This window comes from Ranitomeya imitator, chromosome 1, assembly GCF_032444005.1.
Source record: "Ranitomeya imitator isolate aRanImi1 chromosome 1, aRanImi1.pri, whole genome shotgun sequence".
NCBI lineage: Eukaryota > Metazoa > Chordata > Amphibia > Anura > Dendrobatidae > Ranitomeya > Ranitomeya imitator.
This window is the reverse complement of record NC_091282.1, coordinates 261977961-262005897: the sequence shown is the minus strand read 5'-3', so window position 1 is coordinate 262005897 and position 27937 is coordinate 261977961. Positions and strand designations below refer to the sequence as shown.

At 45.0% G+C, this 27937-nt stretch overlaps 1 protein-coding gene across 1 annotated transcript in view; it reads right to left on the bottom strand.

The window, feature by feature from the left end:
• TMEM132B (transmembrane protein 132B) overlaps positions 1-27937 on the bottom strand; it is a 1045283-nt gene that overhangs the window by 50945 nt on the left and 966401 nt on the right. Inside the window, exon 6 of the mRNA XM_069756039.1 lies at positions 2780-2985. Within this exon, the coding sequence (XP_069612140.1) occupies positions 2780-2985 (206 nt within the window). The remainder of the gene's footprint in view (positions 1-2779; positions 2986-27937) is intronic.

Sequence of the window (27937 nt, the reverse complement as noted above, 5' to 3'; positions counted from 1 at the left end):
ATTATGGTTGATGGCTCCCATAAGACGCTCCAGTGTGTATGCCCCCGTACACTGCTCCATTATGGTTTATGGCCCCATAAGATGCTCCATGATATATGCCCTGTATGCTGCTGCAAGATATGAAAAAAAAAATACCATACTCACCTATCGTCGCTGGGCGCCGAGTGCTGGGGGGCCTGAGCAGGCAGGGACACCGGTGCGTTGTGGGGGTCAGGTGCCGGTATCGCCGCTAGTTCAGGCCCCCCAGCACTTGCTATATTCACCTGGCCCCGTTCCACCGCTGCGCATTAAGCGTGTCATTGCGCCCTCTGAACTGAACGTCACAGGCAGAGGACCCGGAAGATGGCGCGTAGTGGTGGAACGGGGCCAGGTGAATATAGCCGATACTTACCCTCCTGGCGGTCCCTGCTTCTCTGTTGGAGATCGCGGTGTGAGTTCAGTGTTTACGCATACCGCGATCTCCTGGGAGCGTCACTCTGTGGGGGCCAGACTGCGCCGGCGCTTGCGCTTGTGCAGTCTATAAAGGCTTCGGACAGAGTGACGCTCCCAGCGTTATATTATAGATAACTATTTAGCTCCATTATATCAACTCACCAAAAAAAGGATGCAAAGAGGAGTAGAAATGTATAGGATAATATATATATATATATATATATATATATATATATATATATATATATATATATATATATATATACTTTTTAAACAAAATGCAAACTCATAAATTATGAATTAAAAACACAGAAAAGTATGTGAGTTGTCACAGCACCAGGGATATGTATAATATAATCCCCCCAGATTCAGGTATATAGTGTCAAAAAACCAATGGTCTGCTGGTAATAGGGTACAGCCAAATGTATCTGTGCTATGCATACAGGGACAAAGGTCAAGTACTAAGGTCAGATAGAGGATAACAGTAAGGACAACAGTCAAAAATTCCCAAAGTAATATAAAGGCACTACATTAATCAAATGTACATTGTATAACCAACCTACTATGGTCCCTGCTTAAAATGCATACTCAGTTCCTATAGGGCAGCAGAACCCATAAATAAATGTCCAAATATTACCTAGTGCTGGGAGATGACAAACCATTATATCAAGCTGTATTAAGAGAACAACTATTGGCTTTTGAGCACTTTATAGACCACTGAAGATTACTAGCCTTACCCCTATAAGAATAAATGTAGCTACTTCTAGAGTGAAAATGACTCCATCTACCTCTTTGCATATTACTTATTGGGCTAAAGGTGCAGCCACATCAAGAAGGGTGCACTAAGAAAATGACTTAGTGTTTAACTCAAATCTTTATATTATGTTTAGCTGGTGTAGCCTAAAAAAAATTGACAGCTCAGAGGATCTCATCTACATGAACAAATACATGTGTGGTCAATACAAAGGACTGGCACATGACTTATTCCTTCCAAAGGACTATACTAAGGACCAGGGGGCACTCATTATGGGTGGAAGAAAGGCGATTCCAGCAGCTAAGTAGGAAAGGGTTTTTTACAGTTACAGCAGTCAGACTGTAGAATGCCCTACCGCAAGAGGTGGTAATGGCAGACGCTATAATAGCTTTTAAAAAAGGAAAGGATGGTACAAATAACCTTGTGGGTTGTAGATAAATTAGTGACAAAAAGTACTGTATATACTCGAGTATAAGCCGACCTGAGTTTAAGCCGAGGCACCTAATTTTGCCACAGAAAACAGGGTAAGCTTATTGACTCGAGTATAAGCCGGGTATGTATTGTCCCGTATCCCTCTCCTGGTACTGGTGTTGTATGCATGGCTCCCCCGGTCCCGTGTTCTGTGTCTGGCTCCCCTAGTCCCATATTCTATGCCTGGCTCCCCCGATCCCATGTTGCATGCATGGCTCCCCCGCTCCCGTTGTTGTATGCATGGCTCCCCCGGTCCCGTTGTATGCATGGCTCACCCCCTCTTTTCCTGGTATGCATGCTTCCTACTACAAAAAAAAACAAAAACATCCTACTCACCCTCCTCCATCTTACATACGTCCCAACTTTTGAGGTACAGATCACACGGCTCAAGTAGCACACTGAGGCAAATTTTGGTCATGCCCCTAGCCACACCCCTATCTGAGCCCATTTACTATTTCTTTCTACCACGGCAGGAGGAGATGTCAGAGGATTGGTGTCAGGAGGGAAATTCAACAGACGTGCAAGACTGTAGGGCGTAGACCACTGTATCTGGGAGAGTTGGGCCTAGAGATGAGTGGATGGATTCATGGGTCTCTGGTCCAGCATCCAGTTAGGTGCTACCTAGCAGCTGTAAGGAAGACCTGCGAATCTCTAACCTTCCAGCATCTCCGATGCTTCTTTTGATTTGTCAGACCTGGAGGGACGTCATCTGTGCATACTGCTCATGTCGAGTTGGGACCTATGAATTTAATTTTTAGTTCCTTCATTCAGTCAGAGCTGCAGAACTTTCTCATCTTTATGTAGCATCACATGACATCTGGCCTGAAATACTATGTTTTTTGTTTTCTGCTGATGTCTGCAACGAACTACCCAATAACAATCTTTTCCCCCTTATTTGATGCGTTTCTGGTGAAGATGTGAAGCCTCATTTTTGATTCTACATTTAATATAGTAACTGCGTTTTTTTACATGCATTTTTGTAGGCTCCATACAGAAGACAAGAGAGAGAAAAAACACCAAAACTGCACAGTTCAGCAGTGTCTTAAGACCACAAGTGGTGCAGTTTTCGTGAAATTACTTCCAATAAAGAACTCAGGCTAATAGTCACAGGTGCCTACTCACCTTTTATTAACAGACACTGGAATTCTCCAGCCTTTGATCTGGCTCAATTCAGTATCAGATATTTCGATTTGCAGAGGAAGTCGTGGAGCCCAGACTGTCACTTCTAGCTGGGTGGTTATGTGCTGGTATGTGAAATTTACGATAGTGTCCACTTTGCTTTTCATTTCTTTGCCATTTACAAAGACTGAGTCACATTTGTCAGAAACCTGAATAAAGAAAATTTTCAGTATTTAGTATGCAGATGACAAGTATCTGAGACACAATAAAAGGATTAATCTGTCACTAGTTTTCACAATACATACTGCATGTATTATTAAAAGTGTTGTCCACTACTTGGAAAACCCCTTTTCAATCACCATATTTTTCCCTAAAAATTAATAGCATCCGGCGCCATTCTAGCAACCTCAACGTTTGGTCTCTCGGGCTCGCATGACGTAGTTACGTCACTTGAGCCCTGCAATTAATTTGAAGGCCGCTAATGGGCCATTTCACTCTCTCTTCCTTCATTCGAAACTGATATCCAGAAGAAGTAAGAGCTGTGTCTATTCTCTGACCTCCTCCGCATGTCAGTTACATCTGAAGGAAGGGAGAGTGAAGTGGCCCATTACCCATTATATAATGTGAACGCTGCAACCAATGTCATGCGAACCCTGAGAACCCGCCACCAAAGTCGCTGGAATGGCATAGGCAGTGAGTATTGGCTGTTATTATTTCACGTGGGGGAATATAGTGATTTACAAGGTTTTGTCAAAGTAGTGGATGACCCAATAAATGATAACTCAGCACAACTCATAGATTACATGAGACCTTACATAATGTCTAGTTAGAAAATGCTAAATTGAATTAGTGGGGCAAATTTCCATAGGAACATAATCAATGTAGCAGAATGGAAAATAGTTTGCCAAAATTACTAGGGATTAGCGAACGTGCTTGTTGATACTCGGTTATCACTCGAGTATCACGGTGCTTGAATGTGCTCGTTACTCAGTGTGCAATGGGTGATGCTCGATGTAAACTCGAATCTCCACATCTTTGGTGCCTGTTACGCAGCCAATAAGCCTGTGGGAATTGCCTGCGAGTCACTGTAAGGCTATGTGCACACGTTCAGGATTTCTTGCAGAAAATTCCTGAGAAAAACCTGAAATTTTCTGCAAGAAATCTGCAAGAAATCTGCATGCGTTTTTTGCGCGTTTTTGGTGCGTTTTTGATGCGTTTTGATGTGTTTTTTTCCAGACATCTCCCAATGCATTTTATAGTGGGAAATCCGCAAAAAACGCAAAATTAATGAACATGCTGCATTTTTTACCGTTTTTTTTATCATGTGCACAAAACATGCAGAACTCATTCAAAATGATGGGATGCATATTGTATGCTTTTTTTTGCAGTTTTATAGCGTTTTTATCGCGAAAAAAACGTGCAAAAAAATCAGCAACGTGTGCACACAGCCTAATGCTGTAGCCATCTTGGTTGTGGTATTACTGTGATAGACCAGCTGTCTGGCATAATCAGGGATTATAGAAAGATAGGCACCACCCGGCTCGGCACACTGACGCCATTGCACAGCTCTGTGACACTTCGCATTGGAGGGAGAGAGGGCTTATCTAGGCCTGCGTGCACAGTATAATTAATTAGAGGTCTGTAGTGTTTATACTGGTGCTGAAGATGAGCCATCATACTAGCCGCACTTCAAAGGGCTAATTGTTTGCCTTGCTGTTTGTATCACATACATTCTGCATTTAAAGTACCGTCACACTAGACGATATCGCTAGCGATCCGTGACGTTGCAGCGTCCTGGCTAGCGATATTGTCCAGTGTGACAGGCAGCAGCGATCAGGCCCCTGCTGTGATGTCGCTGGTCGGGGAAGAAAGGCCAGAACTTTATTTCGTCGCTGGCTCTCCCACTGACATCGCTGAATCGGTGTGTGTGACACCGATTCAGCGATGTCTTCGCTGGTAACCAGGGTAAACATCGGGTTACTAAGCGCAGGGCCACGCTTAGTAACGCGATGTTTACCCTGGTTACCATCGTTAAAGTAAAAAAACAAACACTACATACTTACCTACCGCTGTCTGTCCTCGGCGCTCTGCTTCTCTGCTCTGGCTGTGAGCACAGCGGCCGGAAAGCACAGCGGTGACGTCACCGCTCTGCTTTCCGGCCGCTGTGCTCACAGCCAGAGCAGAGAAGCAGAGCGCCGAGGACAGACAGCGGTAGGTAAGTATGTAGTGGTTGTTTTTTTACTTTAACCATGGTAACCAGTGTTAACATCGGGTTACTAAGCGCGGCCCTGCGCTTAGTAACCTGATGTTTACCCTGGTTACCGACATCGTTGGTCGCTGGAGAGCTGTCTGTGTGACAGCTCTCCAGCGACCAAACAGCGACGCTGCAGCGATCCGGATCGTTGTCGGTATTGCTGCAGCGTCGCTTAGTGTGATGGTACCTTTAGGCTAAGTTCACATTAGCGTTTGAGTCCACAGCGTGGTGCTGAGGACTTCTTTCCTTAAGCTCCGCCTACTTCCGCATGTGTCTTGCGTACCTATCTCCTCCTTCAAACACTCTATCATTACTCCATTTCTAAATAAACCCTCTTTCGATCCATCTGGCACAAATAACTGCAGACCAGTCTCAAATCTCCTCTTCATCTCTAAACTCTTGGAGCGCCTGGTCTACTCCCGCCTTACCAGTTACCTCTCCACTCACTCCCTCCTAGACCCTTCACAGTCCGGCTTCCGCCCCCTACAATCAACAGAAACTTCAAACAGCAAAGTGTAATGGTGACCACTCTCTGCTCATTCTTCTCGACCTTTCTGCAGCTTTCAACACTGTTAACCACCATCTCCTACTGTCTAGGCTCCAGTCACAAGGCATTAAGGACACTGCTCTCTCCTGGTTCTCCTCCTACCTTTCTGACCACTCCTTCAGTGTATCATTCGTTGGCTCCACTTCATCCCCTCTTCCTCTCACTGTCGGGGTCCCTGAGGGCTTAGCCCTTGGCCCCTTCTCTTCTCACTCTACACGGCCCCAATTGGACAGACCATCAGCAGGTTTTGGCTTTCAGTACCATCTTTAATAATAATAATAATAATAATCTTTATTTTTATATAGCGCTAACATATTCCGCAGCGCTTTACAGTTTGCACACATTAATAACTGTCCCCGATGGGGCTCACAATCTAGATTCCCTATCAGTATGTCGGCGCACTGCTATTATGAGGTCTAACCACAGATCTTCAATGATGTTCAGATGACGGGACTGTGAGGAATATTGTAAAACATTCAGCTTGCGCCTTTTGCGGATTTGGACGTGAGTTTAGGATCATTATCCATTTGTAGAAGCCAACCTCCTTTCAACTTCAGCTTATTTCAGATGGTGTTATGTTTGTGTCAAGATTTAGTGTAAGGTATGTCTTTATGCCGATGGTAAGGGCATAAAGGTAAGTATGGGGTATATGTATATGGGGTGTGAAGGAGAGATCGGAGTCAAACGTAACACCCAGACAGCGCGCCTGATGCCAGGGTGTTATTATGGTGCCACCCACAGAGAGGGATATGTCAGGTTTAGGGAGGTTAGTAGATGGCGGGATCAGAAGAATTTCAGTTTTGGAGAGGTTGAGTTTCAGATAGAGAGCAGACATGATGTTGGAAACTACGGACAGACAGTGAGTGGCGTTCTGTAGTACAGCTGGGGTAAGGTCAGGGGATGATGTGTATAGTTGTGTGTCATCGGCATAAAGACATACTGATAGGCATAAAGACATACTTACCATAATAGCAGTGCATGTAAGTGTGACGCCCAGGAGACCGGGGTACCCAGCACCGGACCAATGGGGTCTGTCTCTTGAGGGAGATGTCACGGGTGGCTTGACCCGGTGCTGTGGCCTCAGGCAATGCACAGTGTAAAGGGTATCGTGAGGGAACAGGCACTTACTTGATCAGCAGCAGGTTCTCTCAGCGGTGATGATCCTGATCCTGGATAGATAGCTATTGTCCAAATGAAAGTCTGAGGCACTGAAACGTTTAACCAGTTTACTTCAACATAAGGGGATTTACAACCAGTCCTGTCACCGGAGTCTGTATGGGAACTCTGAGTTACTTTGACCCTGCCGGGGTCTTCGCCTCTTATTGTGCGCAATTTCTGTGTGGCCCTGCTGCTGTATGTGAACTGGCTGCCGGCCCAATCTGTCCCCTCCGGGTCCTGGTCCGACGGGCAACCCGAGTCCTTTTATCGGCTTACCCCCCTCCAGGAGTACCGCTGAACTCTGTGTCTGTTGCTGCGTCCGACCCTAGTGAAGCTGATATCACCTCACGTTTTTCCGGTTGCTGTATTATATGTAATGAATACAGCCACGGATCCGGTATCCGTCTTTGCGCCTGTTCTGGGTAGTGATTAATGCTACCCGGTTCTCACACTGTTCTTTTTCTCTATCCCTCTTCTCCTCAGGCCGGTGATTTAGGCCTGGTAACAGTCACAGGGCTGTTAGAGATTCAACTGTATGACCTCTCACTTTCAGCTCCTTGGCCCAACTGCCATTTCTTCTCTCAGACCAGAATGGATCAAGGGGAGTCTCTGGAGCTCCCCCTTCTGGCCGGAGGTGGTAGTGCAGTCTTGCTATTTTAGTATTTGCATTTACTGTCAGTAACTATTTTTGTGGCAAATACCCCTAGGGGTGCCACATTCCCCCTTAGTTAAGAACAGTACTCCGGGACTGTGGGACAATAACATTTTGAAATAACAATTAATATGTACAGAGTCTTAAAAATGAAAAGTTACAAAAACCACTCAAGGAAACAAAAATATAGTTCTGTAAAAAGTCACTTCAAATAGCGTCCATTAATACAGTTCTATCCTTGAAGGTATTAGGAAAGGCACTGTACTTAGTGTCCAGGAATTTAGTTCCATTTTTCCAACGGAGTTATCAATATAAAGTCTAAAGAAAGTTCAAAAAGAGCAAAAAGCAAAGTTCAAAAAGCAGTCTTTCCGGAGCTTTGATTTAGTGCCTCCGGGCTGATAAAAAGTTCAAGAATATGCAAGAAGTTCATACAGACAAGTCTCTGTAGGCACTGGGCTTAAACGTTGCAGACTGATAACAATGACTATACTACATTTTCTGTTTAACTATAGACGGCATAACATATATACAATTCACATTATGAGCTTTATAGTTGGTAATCTGCATACCTGGCCGGTAATTGACCCTGGGTACTACGCTGTGATCTACGTAATAGCGGTGTCTCTTCATGTGGTGTACTACTGTCTACTGCGGATGTAGTATCTGCCCGCTCTGCTAAAGATAATTCCACGACTATGGAGTTGGCAAGTCCACCGTGAATGGGATTACTCTGACCAGGAATCTGTTCTTCCTGGCCTGGAACCTCCTGTAGTACGGGACCAGCCTCTTCCTGTCTTGGGACTTCTGGTATTGGGTTCGGTGTTGGGTAAAAGGCCACCATGGGAACCACTACTGCACCATGGTATGTTAGTAGGGTTTTGGGAAAGTCTCCTATACAGGTGTGATACACTTCCTCTTCTTTTTCCTTTACTGGTTGAACCTGTATGGGTTGAATAACTTCTGGTTCTGGCTGGACAACGTCTGGCTCTTTCAATGCTTCCGGACATAATTTAAGATTGTCTCTTGACACTAGTACAGATGTTAAGCCTCCGTTTTTGCTAATGAGACACATTTTAGGATTATCCACTCTTGTTGGTAAAACTGTGTAGGGTACGGCTTCCCACTGATTGTCCAGTTTATTGGTTCGACGATTTCTCTTGAGCACTTGGTCACCCGGTCTTAATGGGGTCGCTAGAGCATTCTGGTTGAAAGTTCGCTCTTGTCTTTCTCTAGTTTGCTGAAGGCTTCTTTCCACACTCTCTTGCACTTGGCGATACTGTTTTTGCCGTATGATATCCCAATTGGAGTCTTGGACTTCTGCGTCTGGTTTCAGAATTCCCATTTCTAGATCGATTGGTAATTGGCCGGGTCTTGCACGCATAAGGTAAGCTGGGGTGCAATTGGTGGAACTCACCGGGACATGATTATACAGATCCACCAAGTCAGGCAATTTCTCTGGCCATTGATTCCTTTCTGCCTCAGGTAAAGTCTTTAGTAGTTCTATTACAATATGGTTCATCTTCTCGCATAAGCCGTTTGTTTGTGGATGATAGGCCGTCGTCTGGATCTTTTTGCAACCATACATATTACAGAATTCTCTGAAGATCTCTGATTCAAAGGCTGTACCTTGGTCGGTGAGAACCTGTTCCGGATATCCATGGGGTCTACAAAAGTACGTTTGGAATGCTTTGGCTGCTGTTTTTGCTGTCAGATCTTTTACGGGTACTACTACCAAGAAGCGTGAATAATGGTCCACGATGGTCAAGGCATAGACATAGCCAGACCGGCTTGGTGTCAACTTCACGTGGTCAATGGCTACAAGTTCAAGTGGTTGTTTGGTGATTATGGGCTGCAGTGGTGCTCTTTGGTTCTTTTGATCGTTTCTTCTGAGGTTGCATGGGCCACAATTTCTGCACCACTGTTCGATTGATTTTCTCATCCCGACCCAATAAAATCTTTCTCTTAGAAGTACTTCTAACTTTTTCCAACCGAAGTGACCAGCACCATTATGGTAAGCTTCGAGGACCATCTTGACATCTTGTTTAGGCACGATAATCTGCCAAACCAATTCATGTGTTTTCGGATTGGTGTACCTTCTACAGAGCTTCCCTTGATACAGGAACATTTTGCCTCTCTCTTTCCAGAGTTGATGCGTCTCTTCTGGGGCATCCTCATCGGGATATGCACTTTGCTCAGTTAACAATTCCTTCACCAACTTCACAGCCGGATTGCTGTCTTGGGTGTCAGCCCATCTATGGTGTGCTAACGGATTTAAATTCACCTCTTGTTGTTTCTGATAGGTACTTGACTGATGATGTTTTGCCTTGGGATGATGGAAGGCTGGTAGTTCAATTTCTTCAAGCTCCCCCATTTCTTCTTCTACATCTCTCAAGTGTGGCATCCGGGATAGGGCATCGGCATTTCCATTCTTGCGACCTGCTCGATACTTGATCTTGAAGTTGTAATTAGATAACCGGGCTATCCATCGCTGTTCTAACGCACCTAATTTGGCTGTGTCCAGGTGGGTCAACGGATTGTTGTCAGTATAGACAATAAATTCTGCAGCGGCCAGATAGTGTTTGAAACGTTCAGTCACAGCCCAAACTACTGCCAGTAGTTCCAATTTGAAGGAGCTGTAATTTTCTGAATTTCTTTCAGTAGGCCGGAGCTTTCTACTTGCAAAGGCGATGACTTTCTCCCGACCTTCTTGCTTTTGTGACAGCACCGCTCCTAGTCCCACATTACTGGCATCGGTGTAGAGGATGAAAGGTTGATGGTAATCTGGGTATGCCAGAACCTCTTCTCCGGTTAGTGCCTTCTTTAGTTGTTCAAAGGAGTCTTCCCTTTCGTCGTTCCACTGAAAAGGAGGGTTTCGGTTTGAAGGTTTCTTCGTCTGCCCTACCAAGGTGTCTTGCAAGGGTGCTGCCAACTTGGTAAATCCTTTTATAAATCTGCGATAGTAACCCACCAATCCCAGGAATTGTCTCACTTCTTTTGCGCTGGTAGGTCTTGGCCAATCCCTTATGGCGCTTATTTTCTCGGGATCTGGTGCTACTCCCTCCGAACTCACGATGTGTCCTAGGTACTGTACCTTTGGCTTGAGAAGGTGACATTTGGATGGCTTGACTTTCATGCCATACCTGGATAAGGCTTCGAACACTTCTGCCAGGTCTATTAAGTGTTGTTCGTAAGTCTTTGAGTAGACGATCACATCATCTAGGTACAGGAGGACGGTCTCGAAGTTCTTGTGTCCGAGGCAGCATTCCATCAGCCGCTGGAAGGTACCGGATGCGTTGCAGAGTCCGAACGGCATGCGATTAAATTCACATAGACCCATTGGTGTGGTGAATGCCGTCTTCTCCTTATCTCGCTCAGCCACAGGGACTTGCCAATACCCGCTTGTTAAGTCTAAGGTGGAAAAATAATTAGCAGATTTCAAAGCAGTTAAGGACTCTTCTATCCTAGGCAAGGGGTAGGCGTCTTTATGGGTGATGTTATTAATCTTCCGGTAGTCTACACACATTCTCATGGTTCCGTCCTTTTTTTTGACAATCACTAGAGGGGCCGCCCAGGGGCTACAGCTGTCTCTTATTACCCCGGCCTGTTTCATCTCCCTCAGCATATCTTTTGCACATTGATAGTGAGCGGGCGGTATGGGTCTATATCTTTCTTTTATTGGGGGATGGTCACTGGTGGGGATTGTGTGTTCTACCCCTTCTATCCGTCCGAAGTCCAATGGGTGTTTACTGAAGACTTGTTCATATTCCGTCACTAGCCTATACACCCCTTGTTTTTGATGGGTAGGTGTTGAATTTATGCCCACGTGTAGCTGTTGGCACCAATCCTCCATTTCTCCATCTGAGCCATTGCCTTCCACCTGACAGGTTGGTTCTAAGGGCTCAATGGTTGTGATGGCATTGTTGTCAACAGTATATAGCTTTGCCATTGTAGCATACCTTGGCAAAGTAACCTCTTCCTCTCCACAGTTCAAAAGTCGTACCGGCACTCGTCCCCGGTGTACCTCGACTATCCCTCGTGCTGTGAGTATAGTGGGCCTGCTGTCGGTGTACACTGGTTCTATTAAGGCTTGATAATCTCGTCCCTTAGTACCAATGGCTGCTCTACACCATACCAGCATTTCTGTTTTTGGTGGGATTACAATAGACGTTGGATCACTTACCCTCACACTGCCGATTTCTCCACCTGCAACTTCTACCTGTTGCCTTAACATCAATACTTTTATTTCCCTCCGGAGAACTCTCTGCTGGCAGGATTGGGCAGTTTCAGCAATTTGCTGTAAGACAGAAATGACTTCGGAAAAGCAGTTCTCTAACACATTCATTCCTATCAATACAGTTGGTTCACAGTTCCGCCGGTCAACATCAACAACAATTATACCCTGTTTCTTCAATTCTACTTTACCAATCTTTATGGTCATCTCCCTGAATCCTAGTTTCGGTACCAACTTACCATTACTGGCCCATATATCTAGTTCAACATCAGAGGGCCCTTTATCAATATCTGCATCAGCCCAGTACCTCTTATAAAGGATATACGGTATAGATGAAATCTGGGAACCTGTGTCCAGCAAAGCGTTGAGGGGCATTCCGTCCAGCACGATAGGGATAATGGGTCGTCCTCCGATGTACCTGTCGTGCCAGGGTGTTGGGCCTTGAAAGTTCATTCCTGCGAAGCGGCCCGCATTCCCAGGGGATTCCCGTTTAAATCACAATCTCGTGCAAAGTGGCCTGGCTGCTGGCAATGGCGGCAAATGGGCTGTCCATCCGGTTGGTAGCGGTCGCGGGGTCGTCCTCTCCATGTCGGGTATCTCCGGGGTCTCATCCATGGAACACCTTCTCTACGGTTTGACAACTCCATCTTGGGTCCTCTCATCTCCTGCATGGTTTTAGCCATTGAAGCAACAACATCAGTTAAAGAGTCAAGCTTTTGTTGAAGAGCCTCATTAGTACTGGGCCCCAGGGGCTTAGCAATGGCCCCGGACATAGCTGATGTCACTGGTACTCCATGTTGTTGAGGAGCCTCTGCCATGAGTTGCGCAGGATCCTGATCCCGAGGTGCCTCTGCCAGCTGGAGACGTATAACGCTCTCCTTTAATTGGGCAAATGTCAATTCAGGGTTCTTAAAAACAAGCATGCTCACATGCCCCCGGTGAGAAGGGGTGTAGAGTCCCTCAATAAATTGATCTCTTAGCAGTTTATCCGCTCCGTTGTTAAAAATGGGTTCAGCCAGTGTAAGTGATTTAAGGGCTTCCTGCAGGTTTAAGGCAAAGTCTCTCACGCCCTCATTAACTTTTTGTTTGCAATTAAAGAATCGTACTTTAGCTTTGCTGCTGGCAGTGGTTTCAAATGTAGCTTTTAATCCAGCAAATATGCGTTCAACAGTGCCTTTTAGATCAGCTGCCCATGCTGTGACTTCTCGCTTAGCATGGCCACTTAACTGCATCATCAGGAGACTAACACGCTGAACTTCACCCACAGGGAACATGTCAAAATGGGCCAGCATCTTTTCTCTGAAATCGTCAAGGGTATTAGGCTCACCTTCATACATTGGAAGCCATGGGCCACCCGGGGTATATGGCATCAGCACCGGCATGATGGGCGCCACTCCTTGCACCGCTGCGCTACCGGACTCTCTATCGACACTCTGTCTTTCAGCTGCATTAGCGTCGCCGGGTGCTGCGGCGTCTCCGTGCTGCGACATACTGTGCCCCCTTAGTTAATCCGGACCCTTCCGGTCCTCCGCTTCCGTCGGGATAGTGTAGATTCGTTCCGCTGTGCAGCAGGATCGATTTTCCCCTTGCTCTGATGTCAGAGCGCTCAGCTTGGTGCCGCCCACAATGACACGCCCCCTGCTGCTCCCACCCACCGCGCTCTGTAATGGCGGATTCTGAAGTTTTTCAGTCAGACTGGGGCTCAGGTGATGGCGTAGCTCAATTAACAGTCTCGTGCCTAACGGTTATAAAGTGATTACCTCAGGGGATGGCGGCCATCTTTACTCCATTATAACCAATGGGGAAAAGTCACTTTCAATAGTTTTCAATGGGGAATGGATTTTTCTATAATAAAGTCAATTTTCAAGATTTTTCATCCAAGTTTTCACAGTTTTGGGCTCCAATCACGGCACACAATACCCGGTATACGGGCTGGCTAGATCCTGTTCGTGACGCCAATTGTGACGCCCAGGAGATCGGGGTACCCAGCACCGGACCAATGGGGTCTGTCTCTTGAGGGAGATGTCACGGGTGGCTTGACCCGGTGCTGTGGCCTCAGGCAATGCACAGTGTAAAGGGTATCGTGAGGGAACAGGCACTTACTTGATCAGCAGCAGGTTCTCTCAGCGGTGATGATCCTGATCCTGGACAGATAGCTATTGTCCAAATGAAAGTCTGAGGCACTGAAACGTTTAACCAGTTTACTTCAACATAAGGGGATTTACAACCAGTCCTGTCACCGGAGTCTGTATGGGAACTCTGAGTTACTTTGACCCTGCCGGGGTCTTCGCCTCTTATTGTGCGCAATTTCTGTGTGGCCCTGCTGCTGTATGTGAACTGGCTGCCGGCCCAATCTGTCCCCTCCGGGTCCTGGTCCGACGGGCAACCCGAGTCCTTTTATCGGCTTACCCCCCTCCAGGAGTACCGCTGAACTCTGTGTCTGTTGCTGCGTCCGACCCTAGTGAAGCTGATATCACCTCACGTTTTTCCGGTTGCTGTATTATATGTAATGAATACAGCCACGGATCCGGTATCCGTCTTTGCGCCTGTTCTGGGTAGTGATTAATGCTACCCGGTTCTCACACTGTTCTTTTTCTCTATCCCTCTTCTCCTCAGGCCGGTGATTTAGGCCTGGTAACAGTCACAGGGCTGTTAGAGATTCAACTGTATGACCTCTCACTTTCAGCTCCTTGGCCCAACTGCCATTTCTTCTCTCAGACCAGAATGGATCAAGGGGAGTCTCTGGAGCTCCCCCTTCTGGCCGGAGGTGGTAGTGCAGTCTTGCTATTTTAGTATTTGCATTTACTGTCAGTAACTATTTTTGTGGCAAATACCCCTAGGGGTGCCACATAAGACTACCCAGGAATCTCACAGGACTGGAAGAAGTTTCCAAGTAAGAATGAATGAAAATCCCCCAAATAAGAATTGAAAGATTCTTGGCTGGCTGCAAAAAGTGTTTACAAATCGTAACTTACAAAGGGAGGGGTGCTATTAGGTCCTAACCATGTATGGTGTACAAATATTTGCATCGACCCATATTCCTTTTCTTAATGTCTAAAATGTGAAAAATTACAATAAATATATATTTTTTAAGCTGAAATACAAAGTAAATGTGTCATCTTTAACTTTAGCCCTTTTACAGATCATTTCATCTTCAACTTAATTAACTGTACTGGATAACAGTCATTTTGACCAGGGGTGCCCAAACTTGTACATGCAGCTGTATCTTTAGAAGGAGCATCATTGTTTCCTGTCTATATAGGCAGCACTTGAACAGTAGTGCTAGACTGGCAGGGGATCGGACTGGTGAGTAACTGTTTTATTTTTATTTTATAACAAACCATTTCCTAAAATAGATAACGTTAGTTATTAGTGTTGAGCATTCCGATACCGCAAGTATCGGGTATCGGACGATACTTGCGGTATCGGAATTCCGATACCAAGTTCCGATACTTTTGTGGTATCGGGAATCGGTATCGGATCCATATTAATGTGTAAAATAAAGAATTAAAATAAAAAATATTGATATACTCACCTCTCCGGAGGCCCCTGGACATCACCGCTGGTAACCGGCAGCCTTCTTTGTTTAAAATGAGCGCGTTTAGGGACTTCCATGACGTCACGGCTTCTGATTGGTCGCGTGCCACTCATGTGACCGCCACGCGACCAATCAGAAGCCGCGACATCATTCTCAGGTCCTAAACTCCTCATTCTAGGAATTTAGGACCTGAGAATGACGTCGTGGCTTCTGATTGGTCGCGTGGCGGTCACATGAGCGGCACGCGACCAATCAGAAGCCGCGACGTCATTCTCAGGTCCTAAACGCGCTCATTTTAAGCAAAGAAGGCTGCCGGTTACCAGCAGTGATGTCCAGGGGCCTCCGGAGAGGTAATTACCGTATATACTCGAGTATAAGCCGACCCGAGTATAAGCCGACCCCCCTAATTTTGCCACAAAAAACTGGGAAAACTTATTGACTCGAGTATAAGCCTAGGGTGGAAATGCAGCATTTACCGGTGAATTTCAAAAATAAAAATAGATCATTATTTCCCCATAGCTGTGCCATATAGTGCTCTACACCATTCATATTTCCCCATAGCTGTGCCCCATATAGTGCTCTGCACCGTTCACTGTGCCCCCTAGCTGTGCCATATACAGTGCTCTGCACCGTTCACTGTGCCCCATTGCTGTGCCATATACAGTGCTCTGCACCGTTCATTGTGCCCCCTAGCTGTGCCATATACGGTGCTCTGCACCGTTCATTGTGCCCCCTAGCTGTGCCATATACGGTGCTCTGCACCGTTCATTGTGCCCCCTAGCTGTGCCTTATACGGTGCTCTGCACCGTTCATTGTGCCCCCTAGCTGTGCCTTATACGGTGCTCTGCACCGTTCATTGTGCCCCCTAGCTGTGCCTTATACGGTGCTCTGCACCGTTCATTGTGCCCCCTAGCTGTGCCATATACGGTGCTCTGCACCGTTCATTGTGCCCCCTAGCTGTGCCTTATACGGTGCTCTGCACCGTTCACTGTGCCCCATAGATGCTCCACATTAATCTGTGCTGCCGCTGCTGCTGCTGCAATAAAAAAAAAAAAACACATACTCACCTCCCTTGATTGCAGCTCCCGGCGTCTCGTTCCGGCGCCTCCATCTTCCCGGCGTCTCTGCTCTGACTGATCAGGCAGAGGGCGCCGCGCACACTATATGCGTCATCGCGCCCTCTGCCTGATCAGTCAGAGAGCGCAGACGCCGGGAAGATGGAGGCGCCGGCCGGGAAGATGGATCGGCGCCCGGCGGCTGGAACGAGGACAGGTGAATATAACATACTCACCTAGTCCTGGCGATCCTCGCGCTGTCCCCTCCTGTCTTCGGCGCTGCAGCTTCTTTCTCTATCAGCGGTCACCGGCACCGCTGATTAGAGAAATGAATAAGCGGCTCCGCCCCTATGGGAGGTGGAGCCGCTTATTCATTTCTGTAATGAGCGGTCCCACGTGACCGCTGAAGAGGGGAAGAAGCTGCAGCGCCGAAGCCCGTGGGACGGCAGGGACAGCGCGAGGATCGCTGGGACTAGGTAAGTATACCCCAGCGCCCTCAGCGCCTCACCTGCCGACCCCACCGCTACCGTGACTCGAGTATAAGCCGAGGGGGGCACTTTCAGCCCTAAAATTTGGGCTGAAAATCTCGGCTTATACTCGAGTATATACGGTATATCAATATTTTTTATTTTAATTCTTTATTTTACACATTAATATGGATCCCAGGGCCTGAAGGGGAGTTTCCTCTCCTTCAGACCCTGGGAACCATCAGGATAACTTCCGATACTTGGTGTCCCATTGACTTGTATTGGTATCGAGTATCGGTATCGGCGATATCCGATACTTTTCAGGTATCGGCCAATACTATCCGATACCGATACTTTCAAGTATCGGACGGTATCGCTCAACACTATTAGTTATTGTTCGTTCAGATTCATACAAGTGTACATTTTTTATCTGACTGCAAGCCTATTGTTCCTGACCTTAGCAATTTATTTGGTGTGCCCCTATTACATTCATATAAAATATTCTCAATTTTCTTAGGTGCTTGCTATGACAATGCCCTTCAATAAATATTTTCTAAACTGTAATAAAGACAGGAAAAGTTTGAACTTGCCTGTTTGCCTGGATTTTCCTGGGATATTTATGGTAATTCACAACAAGTTATTTGGGAATTTAATTTCCATTATTATGGTCTGGAGTTAAGAAAAAATCTAATACTCACCTTACTGCTCACCTGTCTGGCCCTTCTGCTCCTCATTGTCACTTTCCCATTTGCTCTGGGATTCTTGGGCCTCTCATTTGAGGCCTCTACTTCCCGATTTCATTAGGCCCAAGAAGGTTCTGGTCAAGCAAGTGAACATTCACAAGTTCACAACATCATGACTTCTCGATGTGCCCTTTGACCTTACGTGTGCATGCTCAGAAGTTTCCTGGGGTGATCTGAAAATGTAGCGAGGACCTGTGATGTTGAGGAGCTGAAGGGCTAGGGAGGTGAGTGGTAAGGTGAGCATAAAGATTTTTTTTAATGTTTTAACAAAAAATGTCAAGACTGGTAATTTTCTTGCTGATCTTCTTGAGGTGGGTTGTTGGAGTCAGATGCTCATGATTGTGGCTGACAAATAACGCCTCACCATAAATCGTACTCCAGTCCCTGACTGTAGTAAAATTTATTGTCATGAATTAGATGAGTTGTGGCATCTTACTCCTATTTTGGCAGAGATGTGAGAATTTCGTTTGAAAACGCCAAAAGTCACTACATTTTTGTGCTATTATGGATGGTGCAAACATTTTTAATTTTTCAAAGCAATCTATGCCAGAATGCTGATGAAATTGCTTTAAAAAAATTGGAGCCATGGTGTACTACTACAATAACCAGTGGGCTACACTTTCTGAGTTTCACTTACACAATATTGTGGCAGTTCTTTATATACTTTAATTGACATGACGAGGCAGTAGCATTTTATTATGTGGCACTCATTGTTAGTTGTTACTATTTGCGCTGAACATAATGTTGAAGTAATTGAAAATAATATATACTGTACTGTGTGATCACAAGAAGGACTGTCTGTAGTGTAAGGTGGGTAATATAAAATCACAGACTGTGCCGCTGTGTTTCTACCTCTCAGCTAGTGCCTTGTTCCTTTCTTTAAGTTGGAAATAGTTGATGATTAAAATAATAACATGATACTTTCTGCCAGCAACAAGCGACCTGCCAGGCTTCTAAGATGACATTGTAAAATGGGTTTTTCCCCGGCCCACAAGATCACTTTGTACTGTGCATGCATTCTTTTGTTCAAAAAAAAAAAAGAGTGCCATTGAGAATATTGTAGCTTTTTCTATACCTTCTCACTGTTCCTAGCATAGGTCCATAAAGAATGCCTTTTTATTTTTAGAAAATAATAAAATATAGTGAAATCCTTTTGTATGATATCAGACTTGTATGAAAATAATTGAATCATTATTTATATAATCAAATGCCAAATATGATTTTCAAGAGATGTGTTATTTTTATTTGATCTTCTTCCTCCCTTGGATTTAACTCCTTGTGTGAAGCATTCCCTGTAGAATAGCTTTATCTTCTACATTCCTCAGTTAAATAAGACTATGGCAAATTTTAAGACATTAGTGAGCAATAACAAGCTCGCGTGCTCGTTGTTCGAACCGAGCAATTCCTAATACTCGGATGCTCATTTCTAGTAACGAGTATAATGGGAGTCAATGGGTAATCCAAGTTTTTTTCCGACACACCCTACAAAGAAGTCTGGCGGGCAATGAAAGTGTTCAAATGGATGGGAAAGTGCTGAAAGGAAGGGGAACAGCATGGGGAAGACCCCTGGAAGAAACTTTGACTACCAGATCGCTGTTGAGAACAATGGTGTCACATTTTTACTCCACTTTAAAACCCTGCTGTTCTGTTGGTCAAAAATGACCGACTTTGAACTTCAATATTCTTTAAAATATTCAAGATGCGGCTCTGAAACCCGTGGCCGACCGACCCATCCTCATTTAAGTCAATCAACCACAAGTTTCAGAACCGCATCTTGAACACCCCAAAAAATACCAAAGTTCAAAATAGGTCTCCCCAGACCGAACAGAACAGCAGGGTTTTAAGGAATGACAATAAAACATTCGAAACCCACAAGAAATTGTATTTTACAGGAAAAAAAATGTTAATGTACTCCTAGACGTAAAGGCTATGCACTTTTGAGGGTTATGTACCAAGGAAATGTGCTCCAGACCACGGAATAATCTACAGGTGAGCAATGTAATACCAATAAGTGTATGTGTACATGTTGAGTGAAATTTCTGCACCAATTCTGCATCTCTTGGCAGGAAAAATGCAGCTGCAAAAGCGCACTTTTGTATTGTATTTTTGCCAGCATTTTTTATTTGAGTGTGCATGACGCGGCAGGTTTTTCATTCACTTTGCTGACATCAGGTTTTGTCACAAATCCGTGCAGAAAACACGTGACAAAAATGCACCAAATCTGCAACATGTCCACACAGGCTAAATTTTTGAAGATGTTTTTTGAGGGTTACATACCAACAAAATGTACTCCAGACCATGGAATAGTCTATGGGTGATCAATATAATAGTGATAAAATTTTGAACAAGTTTTTTGAGGCTTATGTCGCAACAAAATGTACCCAAGAAAATGTAACGCAAGGATATCGGGAAAGGCAGCATTACATAAAGTCGGCCATATGTGCCAAGCTAAATCTAGCCAACACTTCCCTGTCTCCACCATGATGACGACTTTCTATTTCCTCCTCCCTGTCTTTGTTCTCATTCCCACCTTCAGCCCATCCATGTAGAAGAGACGGGATGAAGGTTGTGTGGCTATTAACCTGTGTTGCGCTACCTACCAGCTCCAGAAACCACTGGAGACTAGACGGAGGTGGACATGACTTGGGGATGGGTGGACTGAGAACTCCTGCAGCCTTTGTTTGTATTGCAGTGTAGATTTTAAAGAAGAGAGTTGTTGCTTTAAGAGGAAGGAGTTTAGATGTTTGTGCCTGGTGTATTACTGTGAGGAGGGTGGGGCTTATATAGGGGAGGCAACTCTGGCTCTCCCTCTTTTTCTCACAGGATGGACAGGAGGAAACATGTCTGCAGTTTCAGGGAGTATAATACTGGGGTTATCACTTCACATTATAGCTGATACATTCAGGAGTACATTCAGGAGTACATTCACCTCACACATCATGTATTAGTGTAGTATCAGCTCCTACATCATACATGGGATCAATTTTACCTCAGAAATTCATGTAGCTGCCATGTTCCCTCATGTGTACCTTCCTGCAGACATGGATGATATACTACTCCACATTCATCATGTATTAGTGTAGTCTCAGCTCTTACATCTTATTTGGGAGTAATATTACCTCAGAGATTCTTGTAGCTGCCATGTTCCTTCATGGGTCTGTTACAAGTTGCCTCACACACTGCAGAGACAGCTCCTGTGTGACATCCTTACAGACATGGCTGTTGTATCACATTTCTGCTGTATTATACAGAGACTTCATGAGTTTTGGGTATATGTGTGTTAGGTCAGAGCATTGACACATACAGTGTCTGCTATTGCTAGCGTGGAGCTGGGCAGTTTCAGGGACTGGTAAGAGGGAGCAGTAACGGGATGGTATATATACACCGTATCTATATATATAATTGTCTAAAGGTTTTTCCGTCTGTCTGTCCTGGAAATCCCGTGTCTCTGATTGGTCGAGGCCGCCAGGCCTCGACCAATCAGCGACGGGCACAGCATGGCGACGATGATGTCATAAAGGTTGCCTCGACCAATCAGCGACGGGCACAGTCTGCCGCGAATTCACCTCGACCAATCAGCGATGGGCACAGTATCGACGTAGTTGTCATAATGGTTGCCATGGCGACGATGATGTCATAAAGGTTGCCTCGACCAATCAGCGACGGGCACAGTCTGCCGCGAATTCTGGAATCATCATTGTCCATATACTACGGGGACATGCATATTCTAGAATACCCGATGCGTTAGAATCGGGCCACAATCTAGTATATATATATATATATATATATATGATGGTAAGAGGCTGCACTTCATGTCTGTGCATTGCATGCTGCTGTGTGCCGATTCCCTCCCTTCCCATTTTTGGAGTCTGGTGACTGTATGTGACCTCATCTCTGCTACAGTACAGTCTGATGATGCTGGGTGTACAGATCCAGCATAACCAGGTGACTCACTATATATATGTTGTGATGGTGTGAGATGCTACTGTATGTGGGTATCATTTTGTGTATATTTCTATTTGACTTATTTTCATGGTGTTCTCTTGTAGAAGGAGTTATTTGCTAATTGAATTGAATGGCTGTTGCTGCCACTTGATATCAGCCCCCACTTGATATCAGCCCCCACAGTATTGTATTGTATGCTAATGACATGTTGACCTAACTTGTTGAAACAATGAGCCCCTGAGACCTTCCCCCTCCTGACCTGTGAAGGAGGAGGGAGACTGCACATATAATCTGGACATGACTTCCAAATCCATGCTTTATTTCTGGAGATATGGCAGCCTTTAGTCCTATTTTGTTGCATGCTGTCCTTCCTGATATATCCACCCCCTTTTTCTGTATATTGTCCCCCTCATATGTTTGCAGGATCGGGTTATACCCACTGAGCGCTTTTTTATATTACCTAAGATGGTGGATAGCACTAGCCTGAGTGGACTACCTGGAGCCTTCCTATATATATTTTATCAATAATTATTCGGGGAGTAATTCAGTACATGGCGGTATGGTGAGTGGGGCACTAATAACGCAGCATATGGCAGGCAGTGAGTGGGCACTACTAATGCAGTCATGGCGGGCAGTGAGTGGGCACTAAAACTCAGCACATGGCGGGCAATGAGTGGGCACTCCTAGTGTGATGCTGCACCTTGCTCTGGAGAACACATCATGGGCCCAGTTTTCAGCCCTGTCTCTCGTCTATTGTATGTAGGTAGTGTGACTGACTGGGGACACAGACCTTGCAATTTTCTGCACATACACTTATGGCTGCAGGCAGCTTATACATATTATATTTTCTTACGATGTATGTGCAGCTGGTAATTAGAGGAGCAGGCGGATTCTTTATTGTTACAGCATATAACACAGCATTGTCCATCATTGAATGTATCTGACCTTATGATGGGACATTTTCCAGTATCAACCTGTAATATACCTTGGTTGTAAACTTACATGTTGTTTTCATCTTCACTTATCCCACATCTTGTGCAGTTAGGGGGGGGGGGTCCTCGAAGCTGGTTATAAATTGGTCTGGGGATCCATTGGGATATGGATTTCTCTTTTTGGAATTTAATTTGGTTCTTGATCTGGTGAATGATAGAGGGGATTTTCAGCAAGGGTTTGTTGAATCCTCAGGAAGTTCAAGTGAACATTGGAACCCCGTGGTTGTGGTGCTCCCGAGCTAGTGGGGTAACGGCTGGGAGTAATTGTTGGTACATTTTATGTTCACTTTTTGTTTGGTAATCGCCAGATGTTATGAGCTTCAAGGACTCCTCCCAGCATGTTAATGTTCTTTATGCTTTGATGTTTTATTGTATGCTGTTTTAATTCTTATATTGTCCCCTTCATATATTTGCAGGAATGGTGTATACCCACCGAGTGCTCAATTTTATATTACCTAAGGTGGTGGATAGCACAGACTGAGTGGATTACCTGGAGCCGGGCAGTTGGGGGGGGTCCTTGAAGTTGGTTACAAATTGGTCTGGGGGATTCATTGGGATATGGATTCCTCCTTTTGGTATTAAGTATGGTTCTGGATCTGGTGCAATGTGGATGGGAGTTTCGGCAAGGGTTTGTCGGATCCTCAGGAAGTTCAAGTGAACATTGGAACCCTGTGGTTATGGTGCTCCCGAGCCAGTGGGGTAACGGCTGGGAGTAATTGGTACATTTTATGTTCACTTTATGTTTGGTAATCACCAGATCTTATGAGCTTCAAGGACTCCTCCCAGCGAGCTAAGGTTATTTATGCTTTGTTGGGTTATTGCATGTTTGCTTTAATAAAGGTGTGTATTATTAAAAAAAAAAGGCAAGCACTTATTTCTTTTTTAGTGAGTCCTTGAAGCTAATTATAATTTGGTCAGTAGGGGTAACCATCTCAGGTATGGACCCTCTGTTTAGGGGGGTATTCATCATAGTATGAGCCCTTGTGTGGAGGAGTAAACATCTCGGGTATGGCCCCTGTTTGGAGGGGTGTACATCATAGTATGACCCCCTGGTATGGAGGGGTAACTATCTTTGGTATGGCCCCATGGTGTGGAGAAGTGACCATCGTGGTATGGCCCCCTGGTCTGCAGAAGCATTTATATCTTACAAGACCCTGTTAGGGTAAAGTCCCTGTGGTCATGGCAATCATATTCTACATGCATACAAATTGGGTGTTGGACGAGGTCCTGAATAGTACCTGGACAGGTTACATGCTTGGGGTGTTGGACGAGGTCCTGAATAGTACCTGGATAGGTCATATGCCTGGGGTGTTGGACTGACGTCCTGAATAGCACCTGGACAGGTCATATGCCTGGGGTGTTGGACTACATCCTGAATAGCACCTGGACAGGTTATATGCCTGAGGTATTGGACTGACGTCCTGAATAGCACCTGGACAGGTCATATGCCTGGGGTGTTGGGCGAGGTCCTGAATAGTACCTGTGACTTGAGAATGCTGAGGCACAGATTTTGACTGTTTATATTGATCAACTCCTATTTCTTTCAAGGTTGTTGTCTGGACAATGCAGTAATCTGGGGCATTAAACTGAAGAGCAATGTACCTAATATGGGTGCCCTGGAGTCAGTGGGAGTGACTAAGGGAAAAGTAATAAAGTGCATCCCGATGCCCTTGAGCCAGTGGGAGCGGCTAAGGGTGAAGAAATCAAGTGCATTAACACGAAGGGCGATGTGCCTATTCCCAATGCCTTTGTCCCAGTTGGAGAGGGGTAATGGTATATGTTATCAAATGCCTGTAAAGCAATTAACAATGGCGTGGCAAGGTTATTAATAATGCCTTTGTAAACTTTTCTGCTATAGGCTTATTTCATTTACTATGTCCAAATATTTCAGAAATTATTTAAATTATTTAATGATCGGTTATAATGTCAATATTATATTGTGCATGCCTTTTAATTACTTCTTGTTTATAGTATCTTTCTCTTTATATACACTCATCACTTTTTGGGTAGTAATAGTAAGTGGGTTTAAGAATTGGTTACTGCACAGCCCAGCTACTGTATTTAATGGTGGTTTCTTGAACTGAAATCTGTGAATTAGTGAGTTATTAGAGCTGGCTACAATACATGCAGTATAATAGTTTTTAAGGCATCACAGATGTCATTATACAGGTAGTCAAACTGTGGCTACCCCTTTGTTATGGTTTAGTTTCTGCATTCCCCATTATAGGATCCACATTGCAGGATGTTTAGCGGCTGGTATTTTGCTGTAGTTACCATATTATCGATCATAATTTGGTAGTGTTGCATTGTTAAAATTAAACTGTTGTAGTCCTAGAATTTTGTTCCTTATATGCACAGTCTTTCCATAGCATGCAGAACTGGTTGATGACTTTATTAGGCATGGGTGATGGGGGTCGAGTCCATTCAAGGTGTCAAATGGCCTCGCTGGTGGTGGTTTAGGAGTCAGGTGGAAGTTGCAGACAAGTTAAGGTGGACTCATTTTAACTAATAGAGGATGTAAAACCTCATGGTGGTGAGCAGGCTCGGCTTTGGTGGCCAGCCTCACGGACGTTGTAATGGTAACATCAATCGGGGGCGGGCACAGTGGTTAAGCACAGGAGTGAGGATAATAGGGTCATTGGTGCCCTGAAAGTTTACTGGCTCTGCTTGAATGGCAAGCCAGTGTGTGCCACCCCTTTATGGCTGTCTGTCCTGGTGCTGTATGTCAGACAGCTGGGGATATCGCAGTATTTGTGAATCCTAATGTACTAGCACTCCACCTGACTCCTACTGTGATTATTTAATCCTGTGATTTGAATAAAAGCTGTGGCCATTTTGACAACCAAAATAATGTGTTTTGTGTATTTATTTTAGTACCTAGGTTTACAGTAGTTATGGTGGTTTTAAGAAGGAGTGGGGTCCATCCCATATCCAAAAGTCAAGAAACCACCGGAGACTAGACGGAGGTGGACATGACTTGGGGATGGGTGGACTGAGAACTCCTGCAGCCTTTGTTTGTATTGCAGTGTAGATTTTAAACAAGAGAGTTGTTACTTTAAGAGGAAGGAGTTTAGATGTTTGTGCCTGGTGTATTACTGTGAGGAGGGTGGGGCTTATATAGGGGAGGCAACTCTGGCTCTCCCTCTTTCTCTCACAGGATGGACAGGAGGAAACATTAACCGCCCTCCCACCCTGTTTATAATCTCTGTCCTTAAACTTTTTAATTATTGCTTGTATAATGATAAATGCTTTATTGTATTTTTGAATTTGTCATTGTATATCTTGTACCAGGTTCAATTGTATATTGGCTATAAAGAGTTATTATTTGTGGTAACATTCTAAGCCCAAGGGAAGGGCAATCCTTCAGCCATGGTTCTCTGGAGGTTTCCTCCACAGGGGGTTTTTCCTCTCCTGAGCGCTGTAGGATGACTCTTTGTGAGTCAGGGGTTTGCCAAGCTTAGTCCCATTAATGCTTTTGCAGGGACTCCTAGTTTTTAAGTTTATAAAAATTATTTAATTATTAAAAAAAAAAAGTGTCAAATGAGACTTGGAATTTATAACCCGTCACGGCTTTGCGGTTTAGGAGTCTAGTGGAAGTTGCAGACAAGTTAAGGTGGACTCATTTTAACTAATAGAGGATGTAAAACCTCATGGTGGTGAGCAGGCTTGGCTTTGATGGCCAGCCTCAAGGACGTTGCAATGGTAACATCAATCAGGGGCGGGCACAGTGGTTAAGCACAGGAGTGAGGATAATAGGGTCATTGGTGCCCTGAAAGTTTACTGGCTCTGCTTGAATGGCAAGCCAGTGCATGCCGCCCCTTTATGGCTGTCTGTCCTGGTGCTGTATGTCAGACAGCTTGGGACATCGCAGTACTTATGAATCACAATGTACTAGCACTCCACCTGACTCCTACTGTGATTATTTAATCCTGTGATTTGAATAAAAGCTGTGGCCATTTTGACAACCAAAATAATGTGTTTTGTGCATTTATTTTAGTACCTAGGTTTACAGTAGTTATGGTGGTTTTAAGAAGGAGTGGGGTCCATCCCATATCCAAAAGTCATGTTCCTCCTCTTCCTCCTCAGCATCCACCTCCTCATTGTTACCCAATCCACGCTGAGCAGATGAGGTGAGGGTTGGCTAGCTACAATCTCTTTGTGTTATGTCTTTCTCCATCCCCATCTGCTCCGCATGCAAAGCTTCCCATGTTTAATTGTGAGCAGTGAGTTTATGTAGTCACAGAAGCAGAATAGTTGTGTTGACTATGGCATCATTGCCGCTCACTATCTTTGCGAAGTCCTCAAAGTCTTGGAAAACCACACAATTGTCAGACATCCATGCCCACGCTTCTGTTGTTACATTCGTACGCTGACCAGAATGCCGATGGGCATAGTGGAGCTGGTACTCAATCACTGGCCTCTTCTGCTCACAACGCCTTGCCAGCATGTAGAGCGTGGACTTCCAGCATGAGGTGACATCGCACACCAGTCAGTGAGCTGGCACTTGCATGAGCTGCTGCAACACTGCCAGAGTGGCGGCAGCTGTTGTCAACTTGCGGAAATGGGCGCTGACATGGCGTACCTTGACCAGAAGCTCTGGCAAATGTGGCTATATTTTCAGAAACTGCTGAAGCTGAGCACATGTGCCAAGTATAGTATGTGTTTGAGCTAGCCAAGCTTCATAGCCATCACAAGGTTATGCCCATTATTACACATGACCATGCCTGGTTGGAGGTTCAGTGCAAAAACCACAGATCTGCAGATCTGTCTGGTCTGTTATTCCTTTAAGTAACTTTGCCATGGTGTGCGGTTTGTTTCCTGGACAAATTAGCTTCAGCAGAGTCTGTTATTGTTTTGCTGAGACAGTGCTGCAGAGCTTCCAGCTTCCGGATGATGTAGATATTGCACTCTGAGATAGCACATCAGAGATGGAGGATGAGCAATTGCTGGAAGGGGTGCAGGAACTGCTGTAGGAGGCAGAGGAAACCCTCATAGAAGTATGGCCAGCAATCCTCGGCATCGGCAGCACATGTGCCATGCCAGGGTGTGACTCGGCCCCTGCCTCCACAATGATCACCCTGTGTGCTGACAGTGAAATGTAGCATTGCTGTCCACAAGCACTTTTCTGTATGTCGGTCATTAAGTGGACAATGCCAGTAAGGTCATTGGAAAGGTCACGGGTGATGTTCCTGGACATGTGCTGGTACAAGTCGGGGATGCCACAAAAGGAGAAAAATTGGCGGCTGGGGATCAAATACCAAGGGACAGCTGCCTACATGACTCAGTGGAAATTTTCCAAGTCTACCAACATACAGAGGGTAGTGAAAGTATTCTGACCCTTTTACATTTTTCATTCTTTGTTTCATTGCAGCCATTTGGTAAATTCAAAAAAGTTATTTTTTTCTCATTAATGTACAATCTGTACCCCATCTTGACTGAAAAAAACAGAAATGTAGAATTTTTTGCAAATTTAATAGAAAAGAAAAACTGAAATACCACATGGTCATAAATATTCAGACCCTTTGGTCAGACACTCATATTTAAGTCACATGCTGTCCATTTCCTTCTGATCCTCCTTG